The following is a 26,633-nucleotide window of genomic DNA, read 5'->3' as shown; positions in this document are numbered from 1 at the left end:
AATTTTTTTAAAAAAATCCCTTGACATTTATTAAATTTTAAAAATAATTTTTTTTATTTTTCTAATAATAATAACAAAAATTTACATTAAAATTTTATCTCTAAAATATATTTTAGAATATATTTTTATATCTAATTTATTAAAACTTATTTGTTGTTATCATGTTTTGGGATGGTTTTTTGGTACCATTTTGATTGGTTACTCTGTTACAAAACAACGACGACGTATTTACTTCCTTCTTCGTTCTTCTTCCTCAACTCTATAGACAGCACTGCATTCCGATCATTTCTTCAACTTCAACACACTAACCTCTTTCTCTCATCCACCGAACCCTAAACCCACACAACACAAACATGGTGAAGGTGCGGATGAACACTGCTGACGTGGCGGCGGAGGTTAAGTGCCTTCGTCGCTTGATCGGAATGCGTTGCTCCAATGTCTACGACCTCACTCCCAAGGTAGGAAAACACTTCTCTATTCTCATATTCTTTTTTTTTTAATCTTCAATCAAAATTAAATCCGTACTAATTATTTTAATTTTGATTTTGATCTCAATCTTATTATGCAGACGTATGTCTTCAAGCTGATGAACAGTAGCGGAGTTTCGGAATCCGGCGAAAGCGAAAAGGTCCTCCTTCTCATGGAAAGTGGCGTCAGATTGCACACCACTGTGTACATGCGGTAATCCTTCAATCTTCACATCATTACATATAATTTGTTTATTATAGTTTCAATTTTAATAATAGAGCATCAGTAATCTTAATTTAATTGGTTGTTTGATCATGATTATTATAGTGACAAGAGCAATACTCCTTCTGGTTTTACTCTCAAATTGAGGAAGCATATTCGGACTAGGAGGCTTGAAGATGTTAGGCAGCTTGGCTATGATAGGGTATTACCCCTACCTTTTTTGTTCTCCTATTAATTTGTAGAAATTTATTTTATGTTTTGATTTTTGTTTTCTTTAAACTGTGTCAGATTATTCTCTTTCAATTTGGATTGGGGGAGAATGCAAACTATGTTATATTGGAACTCTATGCCCAGGGGAACATCCTCCTTACAGATGCTAACTTTACTGTCCTGACTCTCCTGCGATCTCATAGGTTAATTCTTGTGCTTGTCTTAATATCAAATCGTTGATATGTATAGTAAGAACTGTGAGACATTAATTATTAATAGACAAAACAGATGAAAATCCGAATGCTTGTACTTTATATTCTTTTTACTAGCTTAACAGTGGTAGGAGTTTGTGATAAAAGAAGAATATGTCAAGACTTGAGAGAGCAAATTAGAATAGCTGTGGAGGATAAGGATACTGTGATAAGATGTTGATTTCTTACATAGCACATATGTAGGATTGTCAATTTTCTTGTGCCTTATTCTGAATGTTATGGACTTATCGTAGTCCTTTGAAAATGGGACTAATTACATAACTTTACTTGGGTATCATAATGCAATTGCTTTGACTAAGTTATACTATTAGTGCTTGTTTAGAATTTCTATTGGAATTCTTAAATGTCTAGTATTTGGAATGATGGCAATTCATCAATAACAGGGATGACGATAAGGGGCTTGCAATCATGTCACGTCATCGTTATCCCATAGAAAGCTGTCGAGTATTTGAGCGAACTACTGCCCAAAAGTTGCAGACAGCGCTAATGACCTCTAAGGAAGATGACAATGATGAGGCTGTTAAGGCAAATGGAAATGAAGCTGATATTGCTAATACAGGAAAAGAAAAGCATGGATTCCGTAAAGGCGGGAAGTCATCTGCCACATTGAAAAGTGTCCTTGGGGAGGCACTTGGTTATGGACCTGCCCTTTCTGAGCATATAATATTAGATGCTGGGCTAATCCCCAATACAAAAGCTCCCAAAGATAAAACATGGGATGATGCTACCGTTCAGGCTTTGGTCCAAGCTGTTGCAAAGTTTGAAGATTGGATGCTGGATGTTATTTCTGGTGAAATAGTTCCTGAAGGATACATTTTGATGCAGAAACAAAATTTGGGGAAGGATTCTTCCTCTCAAACAGGAAGTGTTAGCCAGGTTTTATTCTGTTTCTCTATAATTATAGGGGCATAGTGAGTATGGGAGAGAATTAGGGACAAAAATGCATACTCAAATGATTTTGTGGTATTCTGTATATGTTGATGCAGATTTATGACGAGTTCTGCCCAATCTTACTCAACCAGTTTAAGTCAAGGGATTACACAAAATTTGAGACATTTGATGCTTCCTTGGATGAGTTCTACAGCAAAATTGAGAGCCAAAGGTCTGAACAACAGCAGAAAGCCAAAGAAAACTCAGCTGCTCAGAAGCTGAATAAAATACGCCAGGATCAGGTTGGTACCCATGTCAGACTCACACTCATGTTACTGGATTCTAACCCAAAAGAAGAACCTCTTATAAGACTAAATACACGTTTATGTCCTAATATTTGAAGTCTCTTTCAGATCTAATAAACAGACATAGTTTTCATGTGAAATTGAGAAAAAAGTGAAAAAACTTGCTGTTCAAGTATTATTGATTTCATTGATGGTGCTAACATGTAAAACAATTATATCTATCATTTCTCTGTGTAGGAAAATCGAGTGCACACATTGAGGAAAGAAGCTGATCACTGTGTTAAAATGGCAGAATTGATAGAATACAACTTAGAAGATGTGGATGCTGCTATATTAGCTGTTCGTGTAGCTCTTGCAAAGGGTATGAACTGGGATGACCTTTCACGTATGGTGAAAGATGAAAAGAAAGCTGGAAACCCTGTTGCTAGTCTCATTGACAAGCTCCATCTTGAGAGGAACTGCATGACTTTACTGTTGGCAAACAATCTTGATGAAATGGATGATGATGAGAAGACACTCCCTGTAGATAAGGTTCTTATTTATTTATCACTTCTTGTTGAAGTAGAAATTCATTTCTAATAACAAGAACAATCTTGTTATGTACTAGGTGAGGTCTGTTATACAACAACAACAAAGTCTTATCCCACTATGTGGGATATTTGTTATACGGATTCGATTATTAGACGATTATCGCATTCAATCATAAACCATGTCTAAGCCAATAAGTCATTTTTACTCTCAGATTTTCACTAAGGTCCATTAGTTTGTGTTGTCAGTTTCACCATCTATTTGGTTTTGTTGAATTTTCTTTCTCAAGAATATGTGTGATTTCCCCCACCCCACCTCCCCCCTTTTTAATATGTGACATTAGTAACCATATTATGTTTGCTTTCAAGGTTGAAGTTGATTTAGCTCTCTCAGCTCATGCCAATGCTCGGAGGTGGTATGAACTGAAGAAAAAGCAAGAGAGCAAACAGGAAAAGACTATAACTGCGCATGAAAAGGCGTTTAAAGCTGCAGAGAAAAAGACTCGCCTACAGCTTAATCAGGTTGATATAAATTGGATTTGCATATCTTTAATCTACTGTATATATAGCTAAATAGTTATTGGATTACGATTAGAGAGATGCTGTTACCAGATCATAATACTAGGAATTTCTGCCGCTTTGCAAGCTTTTTTAATTCTAAAAAAAAAGGGAGGATCTTATCCTCTGCTCTGGTAATTTTTCTTCCTATAATGTGATGAACTTATTTTCTTAATAAATATTCTCCATTGCTTTTATTTATTGCTAATGAATCCATGGTATGATCATGGAATAAAATTATCCTTTTGCTATATCTATGATATTAGGCTCTTCCTTTTTGCTGTCTTTTTATTGTTTTGGAGGGTGCCTCAGCAGTCTTTAGTTTCTTTGTCTAACCCAAAAATAAATAAAATAAATATTTAGATAAAGATAGCCATTTTATCGCTTAATGAGCAATATGTAGAACTGCATGACAACCAAGCTAATAGTCTTTTTCTTTTTTCTTTTCTTGATCATCATTTTATATATGACTGCTTTTGCAACTTTTCATCTATTCTTTTTAATCTTAAAATAAAAGACTAATGTAATTTGCTCATTTGTTTAACAATTTTATTTTCAGGAAAAAAGTGTTGCCACAATTTCACATATGCGAAAAGTTCACTGGTTTGAGAAATTTAATTGGTTCATTAGCAGTGAGAACTATTTGATTATTAGTGGACGTGATGCCCAACAAAATGAGATGATAGTGAAGCGATATATGTCAAAAGGAGATCTGTAAGTATCTAATGATGTATTACACTACCATGGCTCTTAACTAAATTTTGAAGTTTAAAACATTGACATATAAAAGTTATTGTGTAATGATTAATAATAAGGTTTAAACTCACATTCTTCATATCAAGAAAACTTGAGTATATCTTAAAGTTAATGGGGTCATCTTGCTAGTTGTGCTCTTTTTATTTTTTGGCAATCTTAATAACAAAAAAAGAGAGTATGGGATCAGGACTTGAAATTTTGGTGTCTAAGATATTTCACCTCAATTATGTTTGGTTATTGTGGTTTCCTCTGGAGTCAACTTCTTTTCTCATTATTGTGCAATTTAAATTACTTGTACTGTTTCATTTCGGTCAATAAAGCAAAATGTTTAATCCAAGTAGCAGTTTGATGCGCCTGAAACAACTGTAATCATGGTTTAGAAGTAAATATTGATTTTATGATACTCTGAAACATACCAAAGTGTTTTATTTTGAAGTATAATTTGATGTCTGATTCTCTCTTATTTTGTTGATTTGATATATGCAATAGCTATGTGCATGCCGATCTCCATGGTGCTTCCAGTACAGTTATCAAGAATCACAAGCCTGATCAACCAGTTCCACCTCTTACACTAAACCAAGCAGGATGTTTTACAGTATGTTAAACATCTTCTCATCCCATGCTCCATTTAGATTTACTTTATTTTGTTTCATTTTCATGACCGGAATTAAATGCTAGCCATTAACCCATGCCTATCATTTTCAAATGTAGGTATGCCATAGCCAGGCATGGGATTCAAAAATTGTTACTAGTGCGTGGTGGGTTTATCCACATCAGGTTAGTAAAACTGCTCCTACAGGCGAATATCTGACAGTTGGAAGTTTCATGATCCGGGGAAAGAAAAATTTTCTTCCACCACACCCTCTTATCATGGGTTTTGGACTGCTATTTCGTTTGGATGAGAGTTCTTTGGGATCACATATAAATGAAAGGAGAGTAAGAGGAGAAGAGGAAGCAGTAGATGATAATGAAGAAACTGGTCCAATTGAAGATCAATCTGATTCAGAGTCTGAGAAGGATGTTAGTGATACAAAATCTGCTGCAGACTTAGAAAACAATGGTAGTTTGAGTGCAGATTCACAGAAGCCCTTACACGAAAGCTTTACTGCAGACACATCTCAGACAGGTTCGGCTACTATCAACGCTGAAACAACAGTTTCAAGTTATTTGCCTCCAAAAGAGACAAGTAAGATGGCTTCGGGTGATGGGGGAAAAGTATCTGATACTAGCGGAAATGGCTTAGCATCTGTTAATCCTCAACTTGAGGAACTTCTTGATCGTGCTCTGGGACTTGGATCTGTTGCTAAATCAAGTAAAAACTATGGAGTTGAGAACCCTAATATTGATTTGGGCAGTGAGCATCATTTGGAAGAGAGCAAACCTTCAGTAAGGGATAAGCCTTATATATCAAAAGCAGAGAGAAGAAAAAGTAAAAAAGAACAGAAACATGGTGTGGCAGATGCAAATGTTGGACATGGAAAGGATGACCCAAAAGCAACTGATATTTCTGCTAATCTACCTGCAAAAGAAGTTCAAAATTCAAAGGCAGGTGGTCAAAAAATCAGCCGTGGTCAGAAAGGAAAACTTAAGAAGATAAAGGAGAAGTATGCTGATCAAGATGAGGAAGAAAGGAGCATCCGAATGGCGTTATTAGCTGTGAGTTCAGTAACTTGCACGTCTTTTTTCCTCCTATCCACATGGGAAAAGCCGATATTTTTGTGTCTTAGCATGTTCTATCTGTGTTTTTTCATTCTAAACTGAATTATCCATATGACTGCAAATTCATCCCATAATGCCAACATATGTAAAATCTGACTAATGTTATGCCTCTCCCTAAAATAGTCTTTAAATAAATCAGAAAAGGAAAAAGTATTGAAGAAATCTTATTATGAAAATTCTCACTGATACTTGCTACCTCCAAGTAATTCTTGCATCTTTATGATCTTCCGGGGTACAGTTTCATTATGAGTTACACTCTGAAGTTGGGTCTTTGTTGTGTACTTGTAGTCCTCTGGAAAGTCAAACAAGAAGGAAGAGACATCAAGTGAAAAAGATGCACCAGACAAAGGGATAAAACCTGGAAATGGTAAGCCTTTCCCAATCTCATCACCAGTAATTCTGAAAATGAGTTTAGTAGAGATTCAGTTTGATGAAAATTGGGTTATCTTCAAGTTGGCTTGAATTTGGTATAAACCATTATGTTTGGCTCAAACTTGCCTTTTTTTTTATTTGTGAACCATCTCTTCCAAAAGTTATTAGGCAGACCATATATTGGGTCTAGTTACTTATGCTAAAATTCAACTTTTTTTATTAGAATGAGGGTAATAAAGATCAAATTATAAACCATTTGGGTAGAAGCTCTAATAATATTTACAATCTAAAAGCTCAAGTCATTGGGTTAAGTATATGAATGGTTTTATATCTTGCCCAAATAAAGCTTATGAACTTTTCTGCTTGACTTATTGCTCAACTCATTCAATTGAATGAGCCAAGTTGGCTTTCTAAACTCCTTAGTCGGTTTAGTCTGGTTCATGAGCCAAACAGCGAAAATTGAGCTAAAGAATATCCAAGCTTGACTCATTTAATGGTTTATTTGTTTGGTTCATAAATTCTGCCAATTAAGTTATGTATGTCATAGTTAATATATGTATATTATCATACACCAAAAAAAAAGTAATTATAATGTGTTTAAGAACATAAAAAAAAAAAAGAAAGTTTGTATGCCAGCTGAGCACAACTTAGTTCATTCATTCCTTGCCCTTTTTTGTAGATCAAGCCTAATCACCTCGTATCTATTAGTTGATCACTGTGATATGAACTTCGCTTAAAATTGAGAGAGACATTTTTGTGCCAGTTATACCATATTATGTTTCCTAGTGTGTTAAAATGTCTATTGTGGCAGGTCCTTCAGAAGCTCCAAAGATATGTTTCAAGTGTAAGAAGGCAGGTCACTTATCTCGGGATTGTAAGGAGCAACTGGATAGTCATTCAATTGGTGAAACCGAAGAAAATCTTAATAAGAGTACTAGTAACCCTTCCCAAGCAGATAGGGTGGCAATGGAAGAAGATGATATTAATGAAATAGGAGAAGAAGAGAAAGAAAAACTAAATGATGTGGATTACTTGACTGGGAATCCACTCCCTAATGACATTCTCTTATACGCTGTTCCTGTCTGTGGTCCTTATAATGCAGTTCAGTCCTACAAATATAGAGTGAAGATAATTCCTGGATCCCTGAAGAAAGGAAAAGGCATGACTTATTTTTATTTAATTGCATGTTACCGATTTACCATATATTCTGCTTTAAATTTGTGGTTATCATCAACTAGGAATGTATAATTTCATGATGGTGCCATAATTTTTCCATTTTATTGTATAGCTGCAAAAACTGCAATGAACCTGTTCAGCCACATGTCCGAAGCTACGAGCCGGGAGAAGGAGTTGATGAAAGCCTGTACAGATCCCGAGTTGGTTGCCGCGTTTATAGGTAATGTGAAGATATCGGCAGCAGGCCTAACACAGTTGAAGCAGAAGCAAAAGAAAGGCAAGAAGAGCAGCAAGAAGGAAAGTTAGCCAATCCTGTATAGGATTATAAGTTTATAACCTAGGTGAAGGAAAGAAGTACTCTTTTTCCTTCTTTTGTTCTAGAGCTTACAAGTTAGTTTGTTCATTTGTTGTATATCTTCCAAGATCAAATGTAGAAAAGAAAGTTTTCCCATGTAGATCTTGTGTAGCAAGTGGAATTCTAAGAAAATTTTGTATCCCATATATTTTCAGCTTTTCTTGCTTTTGGCTATTAGAAAGTACACTATACCAAAGTACTAACTATCAATCATTTAGTTAGTTATTCCAGCTTTTATTCTCCCATTAAACAAAAATAAATAAATAAATAAATAAAGGAACATCTCTTATCTATAAATGATTCCTGTCCTGAACCAAAATACGCTACTAATATTTAGTGTAATTGCCCTTATTAATATCTATACTTATTTTCAACAAAATTTAAAATTTATGTCAAAGAATAAGATAAGTTGAAATTAGACTTAATTTATGACACTGACATTCTTTTTAAATTCATGTCGCTGATCTCACCCAGTAGAACATGTAATATGGTAGCAACGTCGTCATTCTAAGTCTTCCATATATAGACATGCACTTAATACATTGAGCAAACATTCAAGATCACTCGTTTATCCACGTTCACTCTTTATGATTTTGTGACTGAAGTCTACATTAGAGCTGCGGTTAGGACAAACCTATCCGTAGAAAAACGCATTTGATTTATCAATATTCAGTAAAATATATCCCAAAATGTTACCTTGAACAAGAAACTGTTCAAGTAATTGGCAACACATAAATATAAACGGTGATGTAAACCCACATTTTTTAAAATTTTTACTCAAGAATAGAGATTGTAAATATGTGGAATAAGACTAATCACTTTACAAATGTAGAAAGAAAAAATTGGGGCTCCAGGAAACTGCAGAGGTATCATCTAGAAGGTTGTGATTGAGGGAGTTAGAAGAGTGTTAGTATTAACCAAAGCCCACATCGGGTAGAGTGATGAGAGAAAAATGTTCATCGCCTATAAAAAGAGAGCCTTTCCCCTTCGCAAACTCACGGAGCCGTGTGGTGAGCACAGAGCGAACTATTCTTTCGCCTTTTACTAAAGAATACCGTGTGTTCGCCACTTAATGCGGCATACGCCAATTTTTGGAGGAGCTCTCTAAGGAGGGCTCCACAATCCTAGTTAAAATATTTGTTCTATTTATTTGTTTATATATATGTGATTAATTATTATGAGTAAATTCTCATGCAAATCTAGAGATTCAACTGGTAAGCTGTTATTCATATAAAATACTAAAACCATTCTGTGAAAGTAAATTTTCGTAACTAACTATATCAGTTATCCCTTTCCCATACTTCTTAAAAAATAAGTGGTTTAATAGGATGTAGACAAAAAGATAGTATAAATGTCTTTTTTTTATTTTCTTTGGGAAAAAGAGGAATATTTGGTTTCCAATAGGCTGGATAGAACAGCTAATATTGCTTTTCTACCGTTATTTTTTTTCCAAATAAGATATATAATCATTGAGCACAGACCAGTAAATAATTGGTTTGCTCCATATTTTGAAAACACATTCTAAAAGTATTAGTTAAAATTTACTTATCCAAATGTCCAACTTTTCTGTATTCTTAATACAAAAATATACTTTTAAAAGCTTCGAAAATTTTAATTCTTCAATACAATACTCTTCGCATTTAACAACTTAAAAAGTATTGTTAGCTAAATCCAAAAAACTAATATTGTATTGCTCCTTTGTTTCCGTAACAGGAAAGCTTTCATATAATCAGAAAATAAAAGGATTAATTGACTTTTCCTTTCTTGAAAATCAATATTTTAGTTCATCTGGCTAAATACAACACAACAGAACTGAAATTTGTAGGAGAGGAGGGATTGTTGACTCGAAAGAAATGTATTCTCTAAGCAGCAGGAAAAAATTAACTTATCCAAACAAAACAATAAGCTTATTGTTATACAGCAATATTGTTCGAGTTACAAGCAAAAATCTAGAGCTAGGTGCAACATAGGACCCTCAAAATTCTGAATCATGAATCTTCTTCAGCTGGGGGTACCTCATTGAAATCCACTCCCTCTGCAGGCAACTCTGAAGAAAGTGGTCCTAAAATCCCTTCATTGCTAAGAGTTAATCCACTCTGCAATTCATATAATTTTTATATATTCATCATCAAATTGCGCAAGGATGTCATAAAGGTATCAAAAAAGATATTCAACCCAAAGATGAAATGTAATAACTGAAAGTAAGAATGCTTTTGACATGCAAATGCACATAGAATTTTGAACAAATAAATAATCAATAGCTAGATACCTCTGGCTGGAACCGAAGCATATCAGCTCGAGCCATGGCTTCTGCTTGGGCTATTCTCTGTCTGAATGTCTGAGCCATCTCTTCCGCCTATAAGAACAGAATCAGAGTAAAAATGTGATCATTCTCATCGAAAATTTAAAATGCTGATGGAAAGTGATGAAGTATATATGATTTATCAAGGTTTTGGCTTCTTCAAGGATGTCAAAAAAGGTGGCAGAAAAAACAAGGAAGTTGAAATAAGCAAAACATGTGACATCCTTTCTGAGTTATACCTTCTCAAAGACAAGCTTTGGATTGCGAATCATATCACCAGGTGTGGGTTCCAACTTCTTTGTGGAAAGGCTTACTCGGCCTCTCTCCCGATCATGACTTAGTATCATCACCTAACAAAGAACAGGTGAGAATTTTCATCTACAAGACAACTGCAATTGTAAGGAAATGTCTAAAATATAACAAACTAACAATATCATAGGAATACCTTCAGAATATCACCAGGTTGAAGAACAGTTGCAATATCAGTTATACGATCATGACTGATCTGACTGACATGAAGGAGACCACTGATTCCACCAATGTCAACGAAGGCACCATATGGCTTTAGGCTTTGAACAGTGCCAGTTACTACTGATCCAATTCCCAGCTGTCCCTGGCTGTCAGCGGCGGCTTTACGGTGACTGAGGATAAGTCTGGACTGTTCCTCATCCACCTCCACGAACTTTAGAGGGAGTTCCTTCTCAAGTAGCTCTTCTCCAGATAATTTCTAATAAGAAAAGTAAACAGAAGGCTAAGCAATGAAATATGGAAATGAACATTCAAAGAAACTTCTTAGTTAAACATAATAATCTATGGGAACTCGTTGAGGAATACAAGTGGGGTTTACTAAAATTGAATTACTTTATTTCAACATTGACAACAATAGAGGGAGATTGCATCATATTCTTATGCGACACTTGTGCTGAATCAATAATTTCAGATTTTCATTCTTTGGTATGAAGCATCCCAGTTTGATGATGGTTACAACAAAAAGCCTCAACTTTTCTTAAATGGCCTACATTGAGTATTGACTATTAGTGCGGTCAAAATCAGCGCAATGCTACTAATGTCAAAGTACGTCAAGAGCTAACCGATGAAATCTGTGAGAATGGAACAAATCCCTTAAGGCCTTCCACCTCGGCCACCAATCCACCCTTGTTTCCATTGACAATCTGCAAGACGAAGTGTATGTAACCAGTTAATGTAAACATAGAGAAAATTAAACAACTCATGACGGCAAAAACAATACTTGAACTGAACATTGACTGAAATTGAGTTTCTTAGTTTCACTTCACCCACCTTACCCTTGACAACTGCATCTTCTGCTTGAAGTTGCCTACAGCGTTCCCATGCAAGGTCAAACTGAATAGCCTTTAAACTCAAGATCAGGCCATCATCAACTTCATTTTCACCAATGACTACAAACTCCTCTCTCAAGCCAGGAACTATGCCTGCTGCTTGCACATGCTTAATTCGGTGGATGCATGCCTCTTGCAGCGGCAAATATGCAGTCGATTTTGCAGTAACGTCAACATAAGCTCCACTTGCATCTACAGCAAATACTGTGCCCTTAATCTGAAAACAAAAACCCACCACCATTAACCAACTTATTTCCTCAAGGAACAAAACAACACAACACAAAACTCTTTTTCCACTAAATGAATCAAAGTATCAAACTATGTCAATGACATCGTGTCCTATCATAAAACCTTATGTGAACAACAGACCATCTTAATCAAACAATTGCAACAACAATAACAAAACCTTATCCCACTGGTTGGAATCGGCTAGGATCAACTGTACCCTATCATATTATTCATATATCATGTTTACAGTGAGGTCCTTTACACCTTGTGTATGATTTTTTAGGTCTTCCTCTACCACTTGTCTATCTTCTATCCGATTCACACACCTAAGCAGATGCTCTGATCTTCTCTCAACAAATCCAAACCACCTAGGACGAAATTCAACCTACCTTAATTAAAACAACTATATTTGCTCTGGATCCAATTACCTCTTTTTGTTTTTCTTCATACACAACCAACCATCAATTACGACAGACACATTAACTAAACATTCTCATTACTCATCAATACACACCATTTCAACAAACCCAATTCAAAGTCATCTTCCACCGAAACCACAAACTCCATTTATCAAGTTCAAAACTTTATGCAACCAGTGACAGAACAAACTCCATTGCAGTTAAAAAAAACCCGGAAGCGAAGCAAACTGACCTTGGTGCCAACCTCGGAATCAAAATCATACTTTTCAAGAGCTTCAGTGAACTGATCAACGGTGAAGGAAACACCTTCCATGGGAGCAGTGCGGCACCTCTCATAGGCTTGCTCGAAGAGCTCTTTGAGCTTCACTCTCTCTCGGTTTTGCGCATTCGATAAGGCCACCGAACACACCACCGGAAGGAGCGTGCGGGTGCGGCGGTTGTGGGTGGTGGTTGGTCTTGACGAAGACGTGGACGGCAGTGGAGACCATCTGAGGGCGCTCAGCTGCTGAGCCAGAGACGCCATGATTTCCTTCTTCACTACGCTCTGGGATTTTCTATTCTAATCTCAGATACGATCTTTCCAAAATTAATAGTATATTGCAGAGATTTTTTCCATGCACCATGGTATTTATGGTGCATCGTGAACTACGTCATCACTGGTCACATTCTGCTGGTGTACGTTTGTAATCCATGACACGTGGTACACGCTATATTACATCTATGTTTTTACATACAATGTAGTATTTTGTTTATTTTTTTAACAAGTTTGTTATATATACAAACTTTTTTGGTTTACAAGTTTTATAAATTGGGTCAAGTCTAAAAAAGACTTATTCTCACCTACTCGAGCGTGATAACACGCGCGTCACTCAACCGTTTGCAAAGTGCGCTCTCACTCACTATTATGAAAGACGCTTTTCCTTCTTCCTTGATCAAAACTATAATCGTCGAGATTCAAACCACTCAGAAATCTCTCAAAAAACTGTGAAAATAGTTGCCAACACTAAAGGAAATCAACAAGAAAAATTCAAAATTTTCATCAAAAAACAACAAAAAAAAAAGAAAATTATTCAAGGTACTGTTTCACTAATCTTAGAGGTTTTTCACTTTTCTCTTTCTGATTTCGAACACGAAACACTATATCATCACATTTTGCAGTTATTAAGTAGATTTATTATGTGTTCTTGGTTTAAAGTAGATATTACTATACTTATCAAACTGTTCAAGATAATTGTTGGTTGTTGTTAAACTGTTTTACGTACTCTTTCGTGAATGGTTTAATGTATTTTTTTTATCTGTTTTTGTGAATGTTTGCATGTTTGGAAGTGACTTGGTATAAATATAAATTTTTGACTGTATCTTAAGTAAACTCATAATATGAGTGTATATGGCTAAAATTTGGGTGTATATCAATCGAATTCGAGTGTCAATGGTGCTTCTAGTGTCATTTTATTCATGTTTGGTTGATTTAAATATCATTTTAAACTCATAAAGGTGTATGTGACATCTATTTGAGTATATATCATGCGTATTAGAGTGTAATTGGTATTTGTAGTGTCATTGATGCATATTTGGTTGACTTAAATATCATTTTGAACTCATATTTTCATGTAATCCAAAAGATAATAAAGGTATATGTGGCTGGTATTTGGATGTATTTGATTAATATTTGGTTGTATATCAATTAGATTCGAGTATAACTGGTAAGGTTATTGTCTACTAACAATAATTTTTACTCCTTACAGTACAACAAGCAAAAAATACAATGCAAGCACATATATATATATATATATATATATATATATATATATATATATCATACACGAACTCAATTTTTTCTAGTATAAATATAGCTTAATTAAATGATTCTCGTTTGCTTTGTTTACAGCAAACCAAGGATTTAAGATGCTCCACAAGACTTTTGCATGAAAAGTTTGAGGGTTTGATGCACATCCCTCAGATGAATGTGCCACGTAAACTCTTAAGGAGTTGGCACATTCCTTTAATTTGCCAAAAAGCAAATTGGACACGCGGCACGGTGCATTAAGAATTAAACCCAAAAAATAGGAGCTGCTCTTGGCCTGAATACATCAGACAACTGATTACATAAAACCTCTATACTTGTATTTTTTGTAATCTATTCTTTATAATATATTCTTTTGATCTCATGTGATCAAGAAATAAATTGATTTATATATGGCTGATATTTGGGTGTATTTCAAGAGATTTAGAGTGTAATTGGTGATCTTTTTTGCTGTTTCTGTAGGAGACCTATTTCCCGAGAAAATTAGTTTTAAAGGGCTATTCGAGGAGAACAAAGAAATTTTTAAAAGGCTCCACGAAAAAACTTTGAAGAACCTGAGTGGCGAGATGATGAGTATTGGCATTGACATGATCAAGATCGCCAAATGTTTAAGAGGATTTTTATCCTCTATATTCAAATGGCCTTCTTGTTGTCGACTACCATTAACAAAGTATTTCCTATCCACATGGCTCCAATTTTTCAACTCCACAACATAACAGAGTGAAATTGAGGTGACCATGTCCTCAATTTCATCATCAAGGGCATAAGCAATTACCACTTGAAAAAGAAAAAATCCATTGATGAATGCCTCTATACTTTGATGATTGTCTATTTTCATGAAACAAAACACAAGGACAAGATAGCAAATGCAATTCCTAGACCACCCTGGATGATGCATTGGGATAGGGAGGCACTGGCTCAGAGGATCAGAACTGAAATTGACGGTCATATGGTAACTGACCGGAATACTTTCTCAAATTTAGGTGTATTTGATTTATATACCTCGTGTAAACTAACCTTTTAACTCTTTCAGGGCATCGTCAAGAGGGCAGAACTCACAAAGAAATTAAAGAAAATGAAAGAGGAAGAAAAGAAAGAAAAAAAGAAAAAGAAGAAGCAAAGTTCATCAGAGAGTGATTCATCAGAGAATGACTTGGCTATTTCTTTTGAGTCTGAGCCTGAACAAGACTCAGAGGGAACAACAGAAAGAAGAAAACAACCCACCAAGTCAGCTAAAAAGTAAGTAATATTTTTGGGTGTATTTTATCATTTTAGGGTATATTTTGCTAATGATTGTTTGCTATCCAGAATGGTATCCAGAAAGAGGAAGAAGATTGTGGAGGATTCCTCTTCGGAAAGTGAAAGCAAATCTGATGATGAGTAAGATTCTGAAATTGTCATTGCATTACTTTCTTTTTCTGTTTATATCAAAATTTTATGTATTAACAGAGTGTTTCTCATTTATTGTCAGAAGTGAAGAATCGAAACAAAAAATAAAACAAAAATCAAAGAAAAAACTTCAGAATCCACCAAAAAAGTATGCATTGCTTTCAGGGTTTTTTTATAGTCAATTTTATATTTGTCTAATTGATAGCTCTTTGATTTCCAGGGCACAAACCAAAAAAAGAAAGCACATTGTTGAGGATTCGTCTTCCAAAAACAATAGCGAATTCTTTGATCTGTAAGATACGTTGTAAACCTAACTTACTCTTTATCATCAAAAATTTTATTTGTTAATTTATTCTCTTGCATGTATTGTCAGAACTGATATCAATACTGAAGAAATAGAACAAATTCTTAGAGAATCCAAAAAGAAAAAAACAAATGAGAAGGCTGTACAGGGGTATGTTGAATTTGGGTGTATAATGCCGATTTTAAAGTGTTTTTGTTGCTGATTATTTGTTTTTCCTTTCTCAGGATGCCGAAAGCTGGGCTCCCCTGAACGGAAGCTTACTATGATTTGTTCAAAACGTAAGATCCTTTATTTGATAGAATTTTGTAAATCCTGATGTAATAATTAGTCTACTTTTACTGAATGATGTTTGTTTTGCCCTTAGAATTCCGAATGTGAACCTGGAAAGTGAGAATGATCCTGTCTTACAAATACAGACGGATCAAAGCAGCGTAAACAAACCCAGTGATGCATGTAATTTCTGTTTCTATTGCCATTTGCTTAATTATTGTGTTACCATCTTCTGCTTCTGATTCTGTATATGTTTTTTTATAGAAGAAAAAGCCCTTTAGTGTTTTATTCAAGAAAAAAGGCAGGAAAAAAAAGTAAAATATATAGCTATGTAAGTTCTCAAAAAAAAAATAGAATCTGTGTTCCTATTCAATGATTCGGGTGTATTCTGACTTGATTTGGGTGGATTTCAGGTTGGGGGTGAGGAAGAATCATTCACTGACCCAGCTCAACAACAAATGATTGTTGTTCGGAAGGAAACACAGTCACAATCTGAACCACTAGAGATGTGAGTTATACAACTAAATTTCAACTTTCTGAATGTTCTATTTCAAGGGAGTTTGTTAACTTTTTTATTTTCTCTTGGTTAGAGTTCCGCTTCAAATGTGTATGCCTTCATCGCAGACAACAGAACCAAGCCTTGTAGAGAGAGAACCAACCCCTCCAAAGTCTCCAAGCGTAAGAATTAGAGAACAAACAATTAAGGGGTAAGGAATAATATGTGGTTACATGTATTTTATATATATGGGTATTTGGTTCTTATTTTGGTGTATATCTGGTGAATTAAGGTGGATTTAATTTTTTCTTATTTAAAAACTTTTCTTTAACCGTGCAGCACTCCGCAACCCCATCAACCTGCTGATGGCACACCTGCAGTGCCAGCAGCTCCTTCTAAAATGTAAGTTATAGACAATATAATTCTCTTTTGATATCATTTATAATTCTTATTCTTATATAATTTTATATCTCGCCGTGCAGTCAATCACCCCCTCAAGCCACTGCTACATTGATGATGATCGCCAACACAACATCTTATGTACCGAAAGAATTTTTGGTGTCATTATTCAGCCTTGGCTTTACTGATTCAAGTTAGGAAGAAACTCTGACTCAGGAGGGGCGCGCAGGATCTGAAAAGGATAAAAGTCAAGACACCCCAATTCTGGTTGAAGATACAGAGGAACTGGTACAGTAGGTTGCAAACACAGGGGTTGTAGCAGCTTTAAAATTTGCAGAGGATACAACTCCCCCGCTCCAAAAGGTGTAGCATGACGTCCTTTTTTTTGAAAAGTTTGAAACTCTTGTGAGGAGGAAGGAATTGTCGGCTGACCTCAAGGAAAGGTGCTACCTCTGGCCAACACATGTAAAGACATATGATGATGAAATTACTAATGACTGGGAGCCTGTGTGCATCCTCAATGTCCAAGAACTAATGCAATTGTCTAAAATTCACTTCGCATCTCTAAAAGCTCGTTCACATATTGAAGCTGAGGTAATATTAAAATAAGATTAATGATTTTATTATGAGTTGTGACTGCAATGTTGATGTAATTAAATTGGGGTTTTGTTTTTTTTTTAGATTGTGACTGTTATGTGTCTGATTCTGAACAAACAAAGAATTAAAAGATTTTAGGAACAAATTTACTGTCTCCCCCTACTATTGTGGTAAGGTGTATTGAACTCAATTTTGGGTGTATTTATGTTATGTAATTCGATGTAGTAACTATTTCTTTGGGTGTACCGAATATGGCTATTGGGAATCATGCCAGCGGCGAGTTCTTACAGCTAAAATAAAAAAAGCCATTTGACATTCAAGACTACAAAATGTTCATCCCTTTCTTGGACCTGAAAAAATTGGCATCCCATCCATTCGTAAGTTTTCATTTCAAAAGCTTCGTATGACAATTATTTCATTATGTGGCAACTAAACTAAAACACTGTGTAATCTAGCCAAACTTCAGATATTTGCACCTGTTTAATACGCAGATTATTGGTGGATATGGATGGCTGATGTCAAAAAGAAAAAAACTTTGTATTCTTAACCCCTATAACAAGAAGTGTCCCGCCGAATCCAGAATGAAGCTTAATACATTTGTTGTAAGTTGATTCTGTTTTCTCTAAAAAATCATGGGTATAACTCTGTTGTTAGCATTATAATATTTGGATGTACTGCTGTTAAAAATAAGGTGTACTATGGGATCCTTTGGGTGTAACCAGGTTTTAAAATGTAGTCTTATATTTTGCTTTGTTTTTTGTTTTTAGGGGTATGTAATTTCTATAATGAGGGTATATGGGGTGGGAGCTCTCAAGAAAGATGATAATAAAAATCAACCACCGTATATCAACATTCCTGGCCAGAAAACGAGGTATAAAACTTTCTCTCTAAAAATTTTGTATTTTCTCTTACTGTCCTATTTTATTGTGTTAATTTATTTTTTGTTTTCAGTTTTGATTGTGTCATTTATGTAATGAAATGGCTCGAGATAATCGAGACAGAAAATATTAAAAAGGGGAGATATGACTGGGACAATTGGACACAGGCAGAGGTGGACCACTTCAGGGTCGAATACTCTTCCCGGATTCTGTTTGATTAGATGAATCAAGATAGAGATACAGTCATCCGAGAAAGCGAATCAATAAGATTATCGAAACCATGTGCAACTTTGTTGAGTCCTTATTGTCAAATAGATTCAGATGATTTTGACAATGATTAGTGTGAATGTTGTGTAGTATATGAATAGTTTGAACACTTTTTGTATAGTTTGTGAATATTTAATCCAATCTTAGTATAAAGTTTGTTTGCAGAAATTTTGTTTGCCAAAGCTATCTCTGATGTATTCAATAGGTGTCATTACAGGTTGAAAAAAATCAAGGGAAACAAAACTGAACCCACTAATATGCCAAATTACTGTTATAATACACCCAAAAATAACAGGAATACACCCAAATTTGTGCTTACATATTTTTATGGAAAATCTAACCAGGAGTTATGGTGATTCAGAAATTTGACTTGTTATCCTCCTTAGGAATTGAATTGTATATGTATTGTAAATTTAAAACAAATCCCTTCATAACAGTAATTTCTAACACAAACAGCAGCATCTCAAAAAATAAAAAAAAAATAATGTAAAAAACAATAGCATGCGGAAAACACCCAAAAAAAATTCTTCGGTACACCCAAAAAGGGTCACTATACACCTTAAAACCTGTCATATGCTACTGAATCTCTGAAGTGATAATTCATAACATATACGTGATATTGGCTGGAATTTGATTGTACCACTAATCTGCCATCAAAAAGGTTCAACTACAAAAAAATAATCTCACATATTAGCAAAACTATTAACAATAATAAACTCAATTATCCCACCCTATTTAAAAAACATCACTTTTACCTCGCTTAGTGCTTTCATTTTCTTTTTCTTTGAGGTATTTACAATCAATTTGTCCAACTTTGAACCTAGTCTATTTTTGAGACGTCATCTTGTTCTCACCCTTGGAGGACTTTGAAGCTCGTTAACGGATTCCAAGTTAGCATCTTCGTGAGATAACGAACATGTCCTCTTCTTTTTGGCTTTCAGTTCTTGCATCTCAACCATGACGTTATCATAGGCGCGGTGCAGAATGGCAGTGAGCTTCTCAGATTCTGATGTAAATTTGCATATATTTTGAGAACAAAACACCAATTCGTCAAACCTCTTGCTTCTTGGCTCCAACAGTGGCTCGTCGTGGCTGCTCTTGATGTGTGTGTGTCTCCTCTTTATGTTTTTGCTCCATCGTTCCAATATATATCTTGGTGACATTTTGTTTACTTGTTCAAAGCTTAACACACTTAGGGTGTGACGGCACAATATCTCTCTTGACTCGAATAATAAGCACTGGCATTTCACTTGGGCTGCTATCGAGTTGTATTTAACCGCAAACTTGTTGAATATTGAGTTGGAAACTTGTTCTACAACTTCGTACATCAAATAGCCTAGAACGGAGTTCGTTGATCTTGTGATGCAATTCATCTTCTCTGAACTTTTGGTGAGTGCACATATGTTGAAACCGGGCTTCTATTGAGGATTTTTTTGCACACGGTATGATGGTATGTAAATCTGCAGCATCCGATTCTCTCTCTCTTTGCTCCCTGCTTCCGAGGCAATTATTGTATTATTTGATGAATTGGATAAGCGAGCTGTTTCGGGAATTCATATAAATTAAAATCCATATATGACAGTTTTCGTAAAGCTCTGCGAAAAAACACTTAAATCAGACTATAATACACTAAAAAGCATGCAATTTACACCTTTGCTGCAGATTATAAAAGACAATACCTGAAAGTCACTTGTTGTCCACAAGACCATACTTCATCAGAAAATCATTCCAATTCCTATCAAATGATTCTTTGGTATGAGAGTTCCAAACAACATGACTCATTTCTTGTTCGATTTCTAGGTGTCCCGTATAGCCATTTAATTTGCTTGGAATCTTCTTCATGATGTGCCAAATACACCAATGGTGAACTGTTGTGGGCATACAAGCCTCGATAGCCCTTTGCATCAATGCGCATTGATCAGTGAGAATACCTTTCGGAGCATTTCCTTCCATGCAACAAAGCCAACATTCAAATAACCATTTGAATGATTGAATATCTTTGTTTTTTTTATCAAAGCGCATTCCAGTAGTGTTGACTGACCGTGGTAATTTACCCCAACAAAAGAACCAAAAATTGGATTATACCTGATTATGACAAAACAGAAATAAAATCGTTAAATACACCCAAATAAGCACTCCCTACACCCAAAAACATGCAATGTGCACCTCTGCCGCGGATTTAAAAACCTGGAAAGCATAAACTAGAAGAGAATATTACATGTTTGTATTATAGGTGGTATCGAATGAAATAACATCTCCGAAATACTCGCAGGCAGCCTTGCTCCTTGCGTCCGCCCAAAAGGAAATCTTAATCGACTGATCGTTCTCGAGTTCGAGCTCGAAAAATAAAATCTGATTCTTCTCTTTCATTCTTAATAAGTATTTCCTGAATTCCTTTGCATCTTCTAGTTCCAAAACATTCCGTACTTCTCTCGTTATGTAATTTCTCACATCTTTTTCGATAAAATTTAACTCACGGTGACTCCCGGCTGCTGCCACAAATGATTGGTATGTTTTGCGTGGTCTGATTCTGGCTTCCTCGTTATTCTCTATTGTACGACGCACAAACATGCTTAGTTCCCTGTGCTGTTTGAGCATCTCTGCTTGATTTGGACAGTAGGGATGTGAATAATGCAACACGACCTTGGAAATGATCCAAACACCAATGTCCTTGAATATGTGTATATAAATTCTTGCAGGACAATTTAAACCAGCTGATGGATTTGTCTTCTCAGTCGGAGATATTTTCGATTTCCATTTTTTCTCTCTGCTACATGTAATCAATTGGTTCTTAATGAGCTTACCCTTCTTATTTGTGCTCCGAACTCTTGTAGAAAAACATGCAGCTTTTGAATAATCCTTGTAGAATTTTGCAGCATCTTCAAGCGTCTTAAAAGTCATCCCAACTTTGGGAACAAAGTGATCATCAACATCACAGAAAGACTGTAAAATATACCCAAAAAGTCCACAATACACCATACTAAACTAAGCATAAACTATAGAATGCAACTAAAACTATAAAACCATCATCAAAAAATAACAAAAATTAGATTCATGACTCATCATCAAACTAAAACAATTCAACTAAAACAATAGCATAATTCACCCTCGGTCAATTGAAAAGAGTCAGAACATCTAAATACTCCCAAACGTTCCCACTTTACACCCAAATATTCCTAATTTAAACCCGAAAATCTAATATAAAATGCAACAGATTCATCAAAACTACTACATTACATACAATTCAAACAATCAACAATGAACAGCAAAATTGACAGGCAAGTTTTACAACATCATTCACCTCCAGAAATCATAAACTACTAATAAAAAGATTAATTGGAATTGAACCTCACCTCAGAGACTTCATTGGATTCAAATTCAAAATCTATTTCGCTCTGGTTGAGTTGACAGTCTGAATTTGAATCATTCATTTCTTGCAAAACGATTTCAGAACTTGATTTTAAAACGATTTCAGAGCTTGCTTTTAAAAATAATGAAAATCGAGAAGAAGAAAGAAACAAAATAACAAAATTATATATTCGCGCAGAGCTTGCAAGAGAAACACACGAAAACACCGAAAGAGAATGTAGAGAGAAGGCACGAAAAATGCAGAGCAAATTCGAAAAAAGAAACGAAATCCTTTCGAAAAAGGAAGTTATATATTCACGCGTTGATTGAAAATTTTGTTAAAATAGAAAGGCGCGTGGAATACACGTGAGAGAACATGCACGTCTAGGGTGAAAAACTTGTATAACTTGTACGGTTAAAACACTTGAATGTGGAGATTATTTCTTTTTTAAATAAGCATTTTTTATTTTTTTAAATTTATTAAAAAATAGTAAATACTCCTTTTAGTTTTTCGCTATTTGTCTGAAAGACAAAACTCTTTCCCAAAGTTGTGAGAATTGAACGGGGTTAGAACTAGTCAAGTGACTGGTTTAATAGTTCAATAATTTAATCAGAATCGAACTGTAGTTGAATCAGTTTAATTAAATATACAATAAAATTATTAAAAATTTAATATATAATTTTAAATATTTAAATTTAATAATTTTTAAACTAATAAAATTAAAAAATTCACAGAATTTACAACAACTTCCATATCTCTTATATCTAATAAAATAGACTAAAAAGCCAATAAAAATCCAAAATTAACACTTATCAGCATATATTTATATTAAATGAAATAAATTTTGCTATTTCACTAAATTCCATCAATGATACTAAGTGAGTGCATATTTTAAAGAGTCAACACATCATAAAAGATTAGATAGAATTTAGGGTAAAAAACTGAAATGAGCCAAGGAGACCTCAAAATTACCTAAATCAGCCAAATGAGAAATCAATACATGAATCAACCAGGACGAATTACTATATAATTCGAATCAATATGATTCGAATTTGATTTGCATGTAATTCGAATTGATATGATTCGAATTACTAGGAACGCCAAAATTCAATGAAGTTCGAAACAACTTGTTTCGAATTATAACTATAGAATTCGAATTTAGTTAATTCGAATTACTAGGAGAAGTGCATGTTAGAGAAGTTCGAATCAATTGGATTCGAATTAGGTGAAAACGGACTTGCATAGTAATTCGAATCAAGTTGATTCGAATTACAAGGGAATCGGCTATAAAAGGAGTTCGAGCCAAGTTCATTCGAATCACTTTCTCATTCTCCAACCCCACCAAATCCCAGAGAAAAAGACCAACGTTCAGTACGAGCTTGACCAGAGCGGCTGTATCTGTCGATGGGGGACGATCCGGGAAGGCTTTATCGTTTGGATGGAGTAGCTCATATCGCCGGTGTTATCAACGACGAGGTTAGTGGTTTATGAAAGCGGTTTATGATAACGGTATTTGTTAATGGTTTTTTATAATGGTTTATGTTACTGTTAGTGGTTTAGGATAGTGGTTTAGGAAAGTAGTGTAGGCTAGTGGTTTTTGTTGATGGTTTTTGTTAATGGTTTTTGTTAATGGTTTTGTTTTAGCGGTTTATTGTAAATGGTTTTTGGATAGTGGTTTAGGAAATTAGTGTAGGGTAGTGGTTTTTGTTAATGATTTTGTTTTAGTGGTTTATTGTTAATGGTTTTTGTTAATAGTATTTGTTAATGGTTTATTGTTGATGGTTTTTGTTAATGGTTTTTGTGAATGGTTTTGTTTTAGCGGTTTATTGTTAATGGTTTTTGTTAATGGTTTTTGTTAATGGTTTTTGTTAATGCTTTTTGTTAATGGTTTATTGTTGATGGTTTTTGTTAATGGTTTTTGTGAATGGTTTTGTTTTAGCGGTTTATTGTTAATGGGTTTTGTTTATGGTTTTTGTTAATGGTTTTTGTGAATGGTTTTGTTTTAGCGGTTTATTGTTAATGGTTTTTGTTAATGGGTTTTCTTAACGGTTTATTGTTGATGGTTTTTGTTAATGGTTTTGTGTTAATGGTTTTGTTTTAGCGGTTTATTGTTAACGGTTTTTGTTAATGGTTTTCGTTATGTTAGTGGTTTGTGCATCTGTTCTAATTATGCGGTTTATGTATTGGCCAGCCTCGTCGTTGCATATCCAGTGTTAGGCGGCAACAGGGGATGCGTCTTGATGAGAGGTATGTCCCGTACTTGCAGATGGCGGGACTTTACCATCTTGCGAGACTGAACGACAGATGGTTCCGACTAGACGAGCCCCTAGTCAGCGCATTCGTCGAGAGGTGGCGGCCTGAGACGCACACCTTCCACATGCCGTTCGGAGAGTGCACTATCACGCTTCAGGACGTCGCATACCAGCTGGGGTTGCCAGTCGACGGAGATTATGTTAGTGGTTGCCTTACGGACTTCCACCTTTACATTGAGGGTGGGAGACCTGCTTGGCAGTGGTTCCATGAGTTGCTCGGTGTTTTACCGCCGGAGAACCAGGTGCAGAAATTCGCAGTCAACTGCACCTGGTTTCAGGAGACATTCGCGGAGTGTGCAGATGGGGCAGATGAGGAGACAGTTAGGCGATTTGCCCGGGCCTACATCATGATGTTATTGGGTACGCAGCTGTTTGCCGACAAGTCCGGCAATCGTATACACATCAGATGGCTACCATATGTTGCTCGGCTTGAGGAGATGGGTCGCTATAGTTGGGCGTCGGCGGCACTAGCATGGCTGTACAGGTGCATGTGCCGAGTCGCCAACAGACATGTGGTTAAGTTAGCTGGCCCGTTACAGTTATTACAGTCGTGGATCTTCTGGAGGTTTCCCACACTTAGACATGTATGCGGTCCGTTGTATCGCTTCACTTCCCAGATACCCTTCCGCTGTCGGAGACTCAACCGAATTAGCCATGTGCACCCATTCCCAAACTCAGAACACTTTCCCACATACCTGCGGTAGTCAGACTCAACGACCTTGTACTGGACCCCTCGGCGGATACTGTACGTCTTCACACTCAACAGCGCCTCATCTTTATCTTGAAATTGTTGGCCAACCTGGAACTCGTTCATACCGGCAGACCCCTCGGTATCTCTAGCACCAAATCCTGAGGCCTGCAGATCATTGTCCTCTTGCCGCATGGCATCCAGGTCCAATGAGGAAAAATGGGGTGGATACTGCTGTGTGCCAGAACTAGATCCACCTATAGCCCTTGTCGGAACATTAGTTCCAACATCATCGCCACTTTCATCAGCGATCATATCCGGTTCCACGTCATCGTCATCTAGATCATCAAACAAACCATCACCAACACCAGCCGGTGTGGGACAATGTACCTCGGTGGGAATATGTTCCCCGTACCGAACCTCGTCTCCAACATTGCCGCTCAGATCAACGGCAAACGAAGGGGACGCAACAGGCTGCATCCGTGGCTCATACACAGGAGCAGAGGATGAAGCAACAGCAGGTCTCGAGCTCGAGCCGGCAACCGCGGCTATAGTAGTGGCATTCCGGTTCGAACCACCCGAGCTAGATACCACATCAACCAACTTTGCCAACAGCTCTGGTGTCCTTACCTCGGGAAACTGCCTACGAGAAAGAAACATAACCTGCAAGTCCTCGTCACTACCGATTGTGAAACAATCAAACTTCACGGTGTCATGGAGCACCGCTGTTGGAATGCGGTAGAAAAACTTCTTGACCCGTTTAACGCCTTCAACACCCAGCTTCTCTAGCACAGAGCTAACAAGTGCATCGTACGTGGTTGTCGGCGTCACGATAATACACAGGGGATCCTTATCAGTGAACTTCACGCCGGACCGAGTTTTTCTCTTAATCGACCCTCTGTAATGTACCAGAACTAGGAAACTCTCCTCACTAGCCATCTCAGCTCTTTGTTGAGAGCAACATCAGTTCACGGCATATATATAGAGACCTGGCTCGCACTATATATATATAATTTGAATCTATATGTTTCGAATTATCTAATGTCACAACCTAACCTAGTAATTCGAATCAAGTTGATTCGAATTACTAAACAATGTGCTTTCATAGTAATTCGAATTATTATGGTGTAATTCGAAACAAGTTGTTTCGAACTTCATTCAATTGTTGGCTTCCTAGTAATTCGAATCATATCAATTCGAATTACATTCAAATCAAATTCGAATCATATTGATTCGAATTATATAATAACTCGTCCTGGTTGATTCACGTATTGATTTTTCATTTGGCTGAATTAGGTAATTTTGAGCTCTCCTTGGCTCATTTGGGTTTTTTACCCTAGAATTTATAAGAAGAATTCTGAAACATCTACAAATATACGAGGAATTTAAGTCGAATTTAGAATGAATTTTCTTTATCTTAAAAACAAGTTCTCTTTGCAAAAGATATGCAGTAAATGCAATTTTTTTAAAAAACAAAATGCTCAATTAAATTGGCTTCTATCCCATATACACGAAGCCACAACACATTTTAACATGCCACAAAATCATAAAAAATCAACTAAAATTTCAACAATTTACTTCTGACCATAAAAATTTTTCAAATTAAAACAACCAAACAAACAATCCATACCCATAAAATCCTGAGAATTCAAAAGTCAAGCAACAGGCCACATAATAAAAATAGGAACAGAAAAAATTAAGAAGCATACCAATCTAATACCTAGAAATTTATTAATTTTTTATTATAAGATAACAAGTTTTCC

General features: G+C 35.7%; 5 protein-coding genes and 1 non-coding gene across 6 annotated transcripts; 3 read left to right on the top strand and 3 right to left on the bottom strand.

Moving 5' to 3' along the window:
- The first annotated feature begins 208 nt into the window (after positions 1-208).
- Positions 209-8,040, top strand: LOC130974223 (uncharacterized). The gene is made up of 14 exons (XM_057899009.1): positions 209-458; positions 569-681; positions 796-892; positions 979-1,103; positions 1,556-2,048; positions 2,159-2,344; positions 2,585-2,878; positions 3,244-3,396; positions 3,992-4,146; positions 4,678-4,783; positions 4,900-5,844; positions 6,196-6,274; positions 7,091-7,438; positions 7,568-8,040. Exons 1-14 carry the CDS (start codon positions 354-356, stop codon positions 7,759-7,761), a joined length of 3,393 nt encoding a protein of 1,130 aa, XP_057754992.1. The 5' UTR covers positions 209-353; the 3' UTR covers positions 7,762-8,040.
- Positions 8,041-8,811: 771 nt separating this feature from the next.
- Positions 8,812-8,926, top strand: LOC130977679 (U5 spliceosomal RNA). Its single transcript, XR_009085362.1, has one exon. It is a non-coding gene; the product is annotated as a U5 spliceosomal RNA (small nuclear RNA).
- A 621-nt stretch (positions 8,927-9,547) lies between these two features.
- On the bottom strand, positions 9,548-12,689 carry LOC130973161 (30S ribosomal protein S1, chloroplastic-like). The gene is made up of 7 exons (XM_057897588.1): positions 12,350-12,689; positions 11,412-11,687; positions 11,204-11,284; positions 10,558-10,839; positions 10,352-10,462; positions 10,080-10,166; positions 9,548-9,906 (listed from the first exon to the last, which is right to left on the bottom strand). Exons 1-7 carry the CDS (start codon positions 12,638-12,640, stop codon positions 9,799-9,801), a joined length of 1,236 nt encoding a protein of 411 aa, XP_057753571.1. The 5' UTR covers positions 12,641-12,689; the 3' UTR covers positions 9,548-9,798.
- A 7,518-nt stretch (positions 12,690-20,207) lies between these two features.
- Positions 20,208-21,952, bottom strand: LOC130974660 (protein FAR1-RELATED SEQUENCE 5-like). Its single transcript, XM_057899521.1, has 4 exons — positions 21,875-21,952; positions 20,740-21,464; positions 20,563-20,606; positions 20,208-20,467 (listed from the first exon to the last, which is right to left on the bottom strand). Exons 1-4 carry the CDS (start codon positions 21,950-21,952, stop codon positions 20,208-20,210), a joined length of 1,107 nt encoding a protein of 368 aa, XP_057755504.1.
- A 1,322-nt stretch (positions 21,953-23,274) lies between these two features.
- LOC130974659 (protein MAIN-LIKE 1-like) lies at positions 23,275-24,615 on the top strand. The gene is made up of 3 exons (XM_057899520.1): positions 23,275-23,346; positions 24,062-24,502; positions 24,589-24,615. Exons 1-3 carry the CDS (start codon positions 23,275-23,277, stop codon positions 24,613-24,615), a joined length of 540 nt encoding a protein of 179 aa, XP_057755503.1.
- Positions 24,616-24,627: 12 nt separating this feature from the next.
- Positions 24,628-25,809, bottom strand: LOC130974658 (uncharacterized). The gene has a single exon (XM_057899519.1). The coding sequence runs from the start codon at positions 25,807-25,809 to the stop codon at positions 24,628-24,630; it is 1,182 nt and encodes a 393-aa protein (XP_057755502.1).
- Between the last annotated feature and the right edge of the window lie 824 nt (positions 25,810-26,633).

The sequence above is a fragment of the Arachis stenosperma genome, chromosome 4 (assembly GCF_014773155.1).
Source record: "Arachis stenosperma cultivar V10309 chromosome 4, arast.V10309.gnm1.PFL2, whole genome shotgun sequence".
NCBI classification, from domain to species: Eukaryota; Viridiplantae; Streptophyta; class Magnoliopsida; order Fabales; family Fabaceae; genus Arachis; species Arachis stenosperma.
Note: the sequence above shows the minus strand (reverse complement) of the source record. Positions and strands in the feature narration are given on the sequence as shown.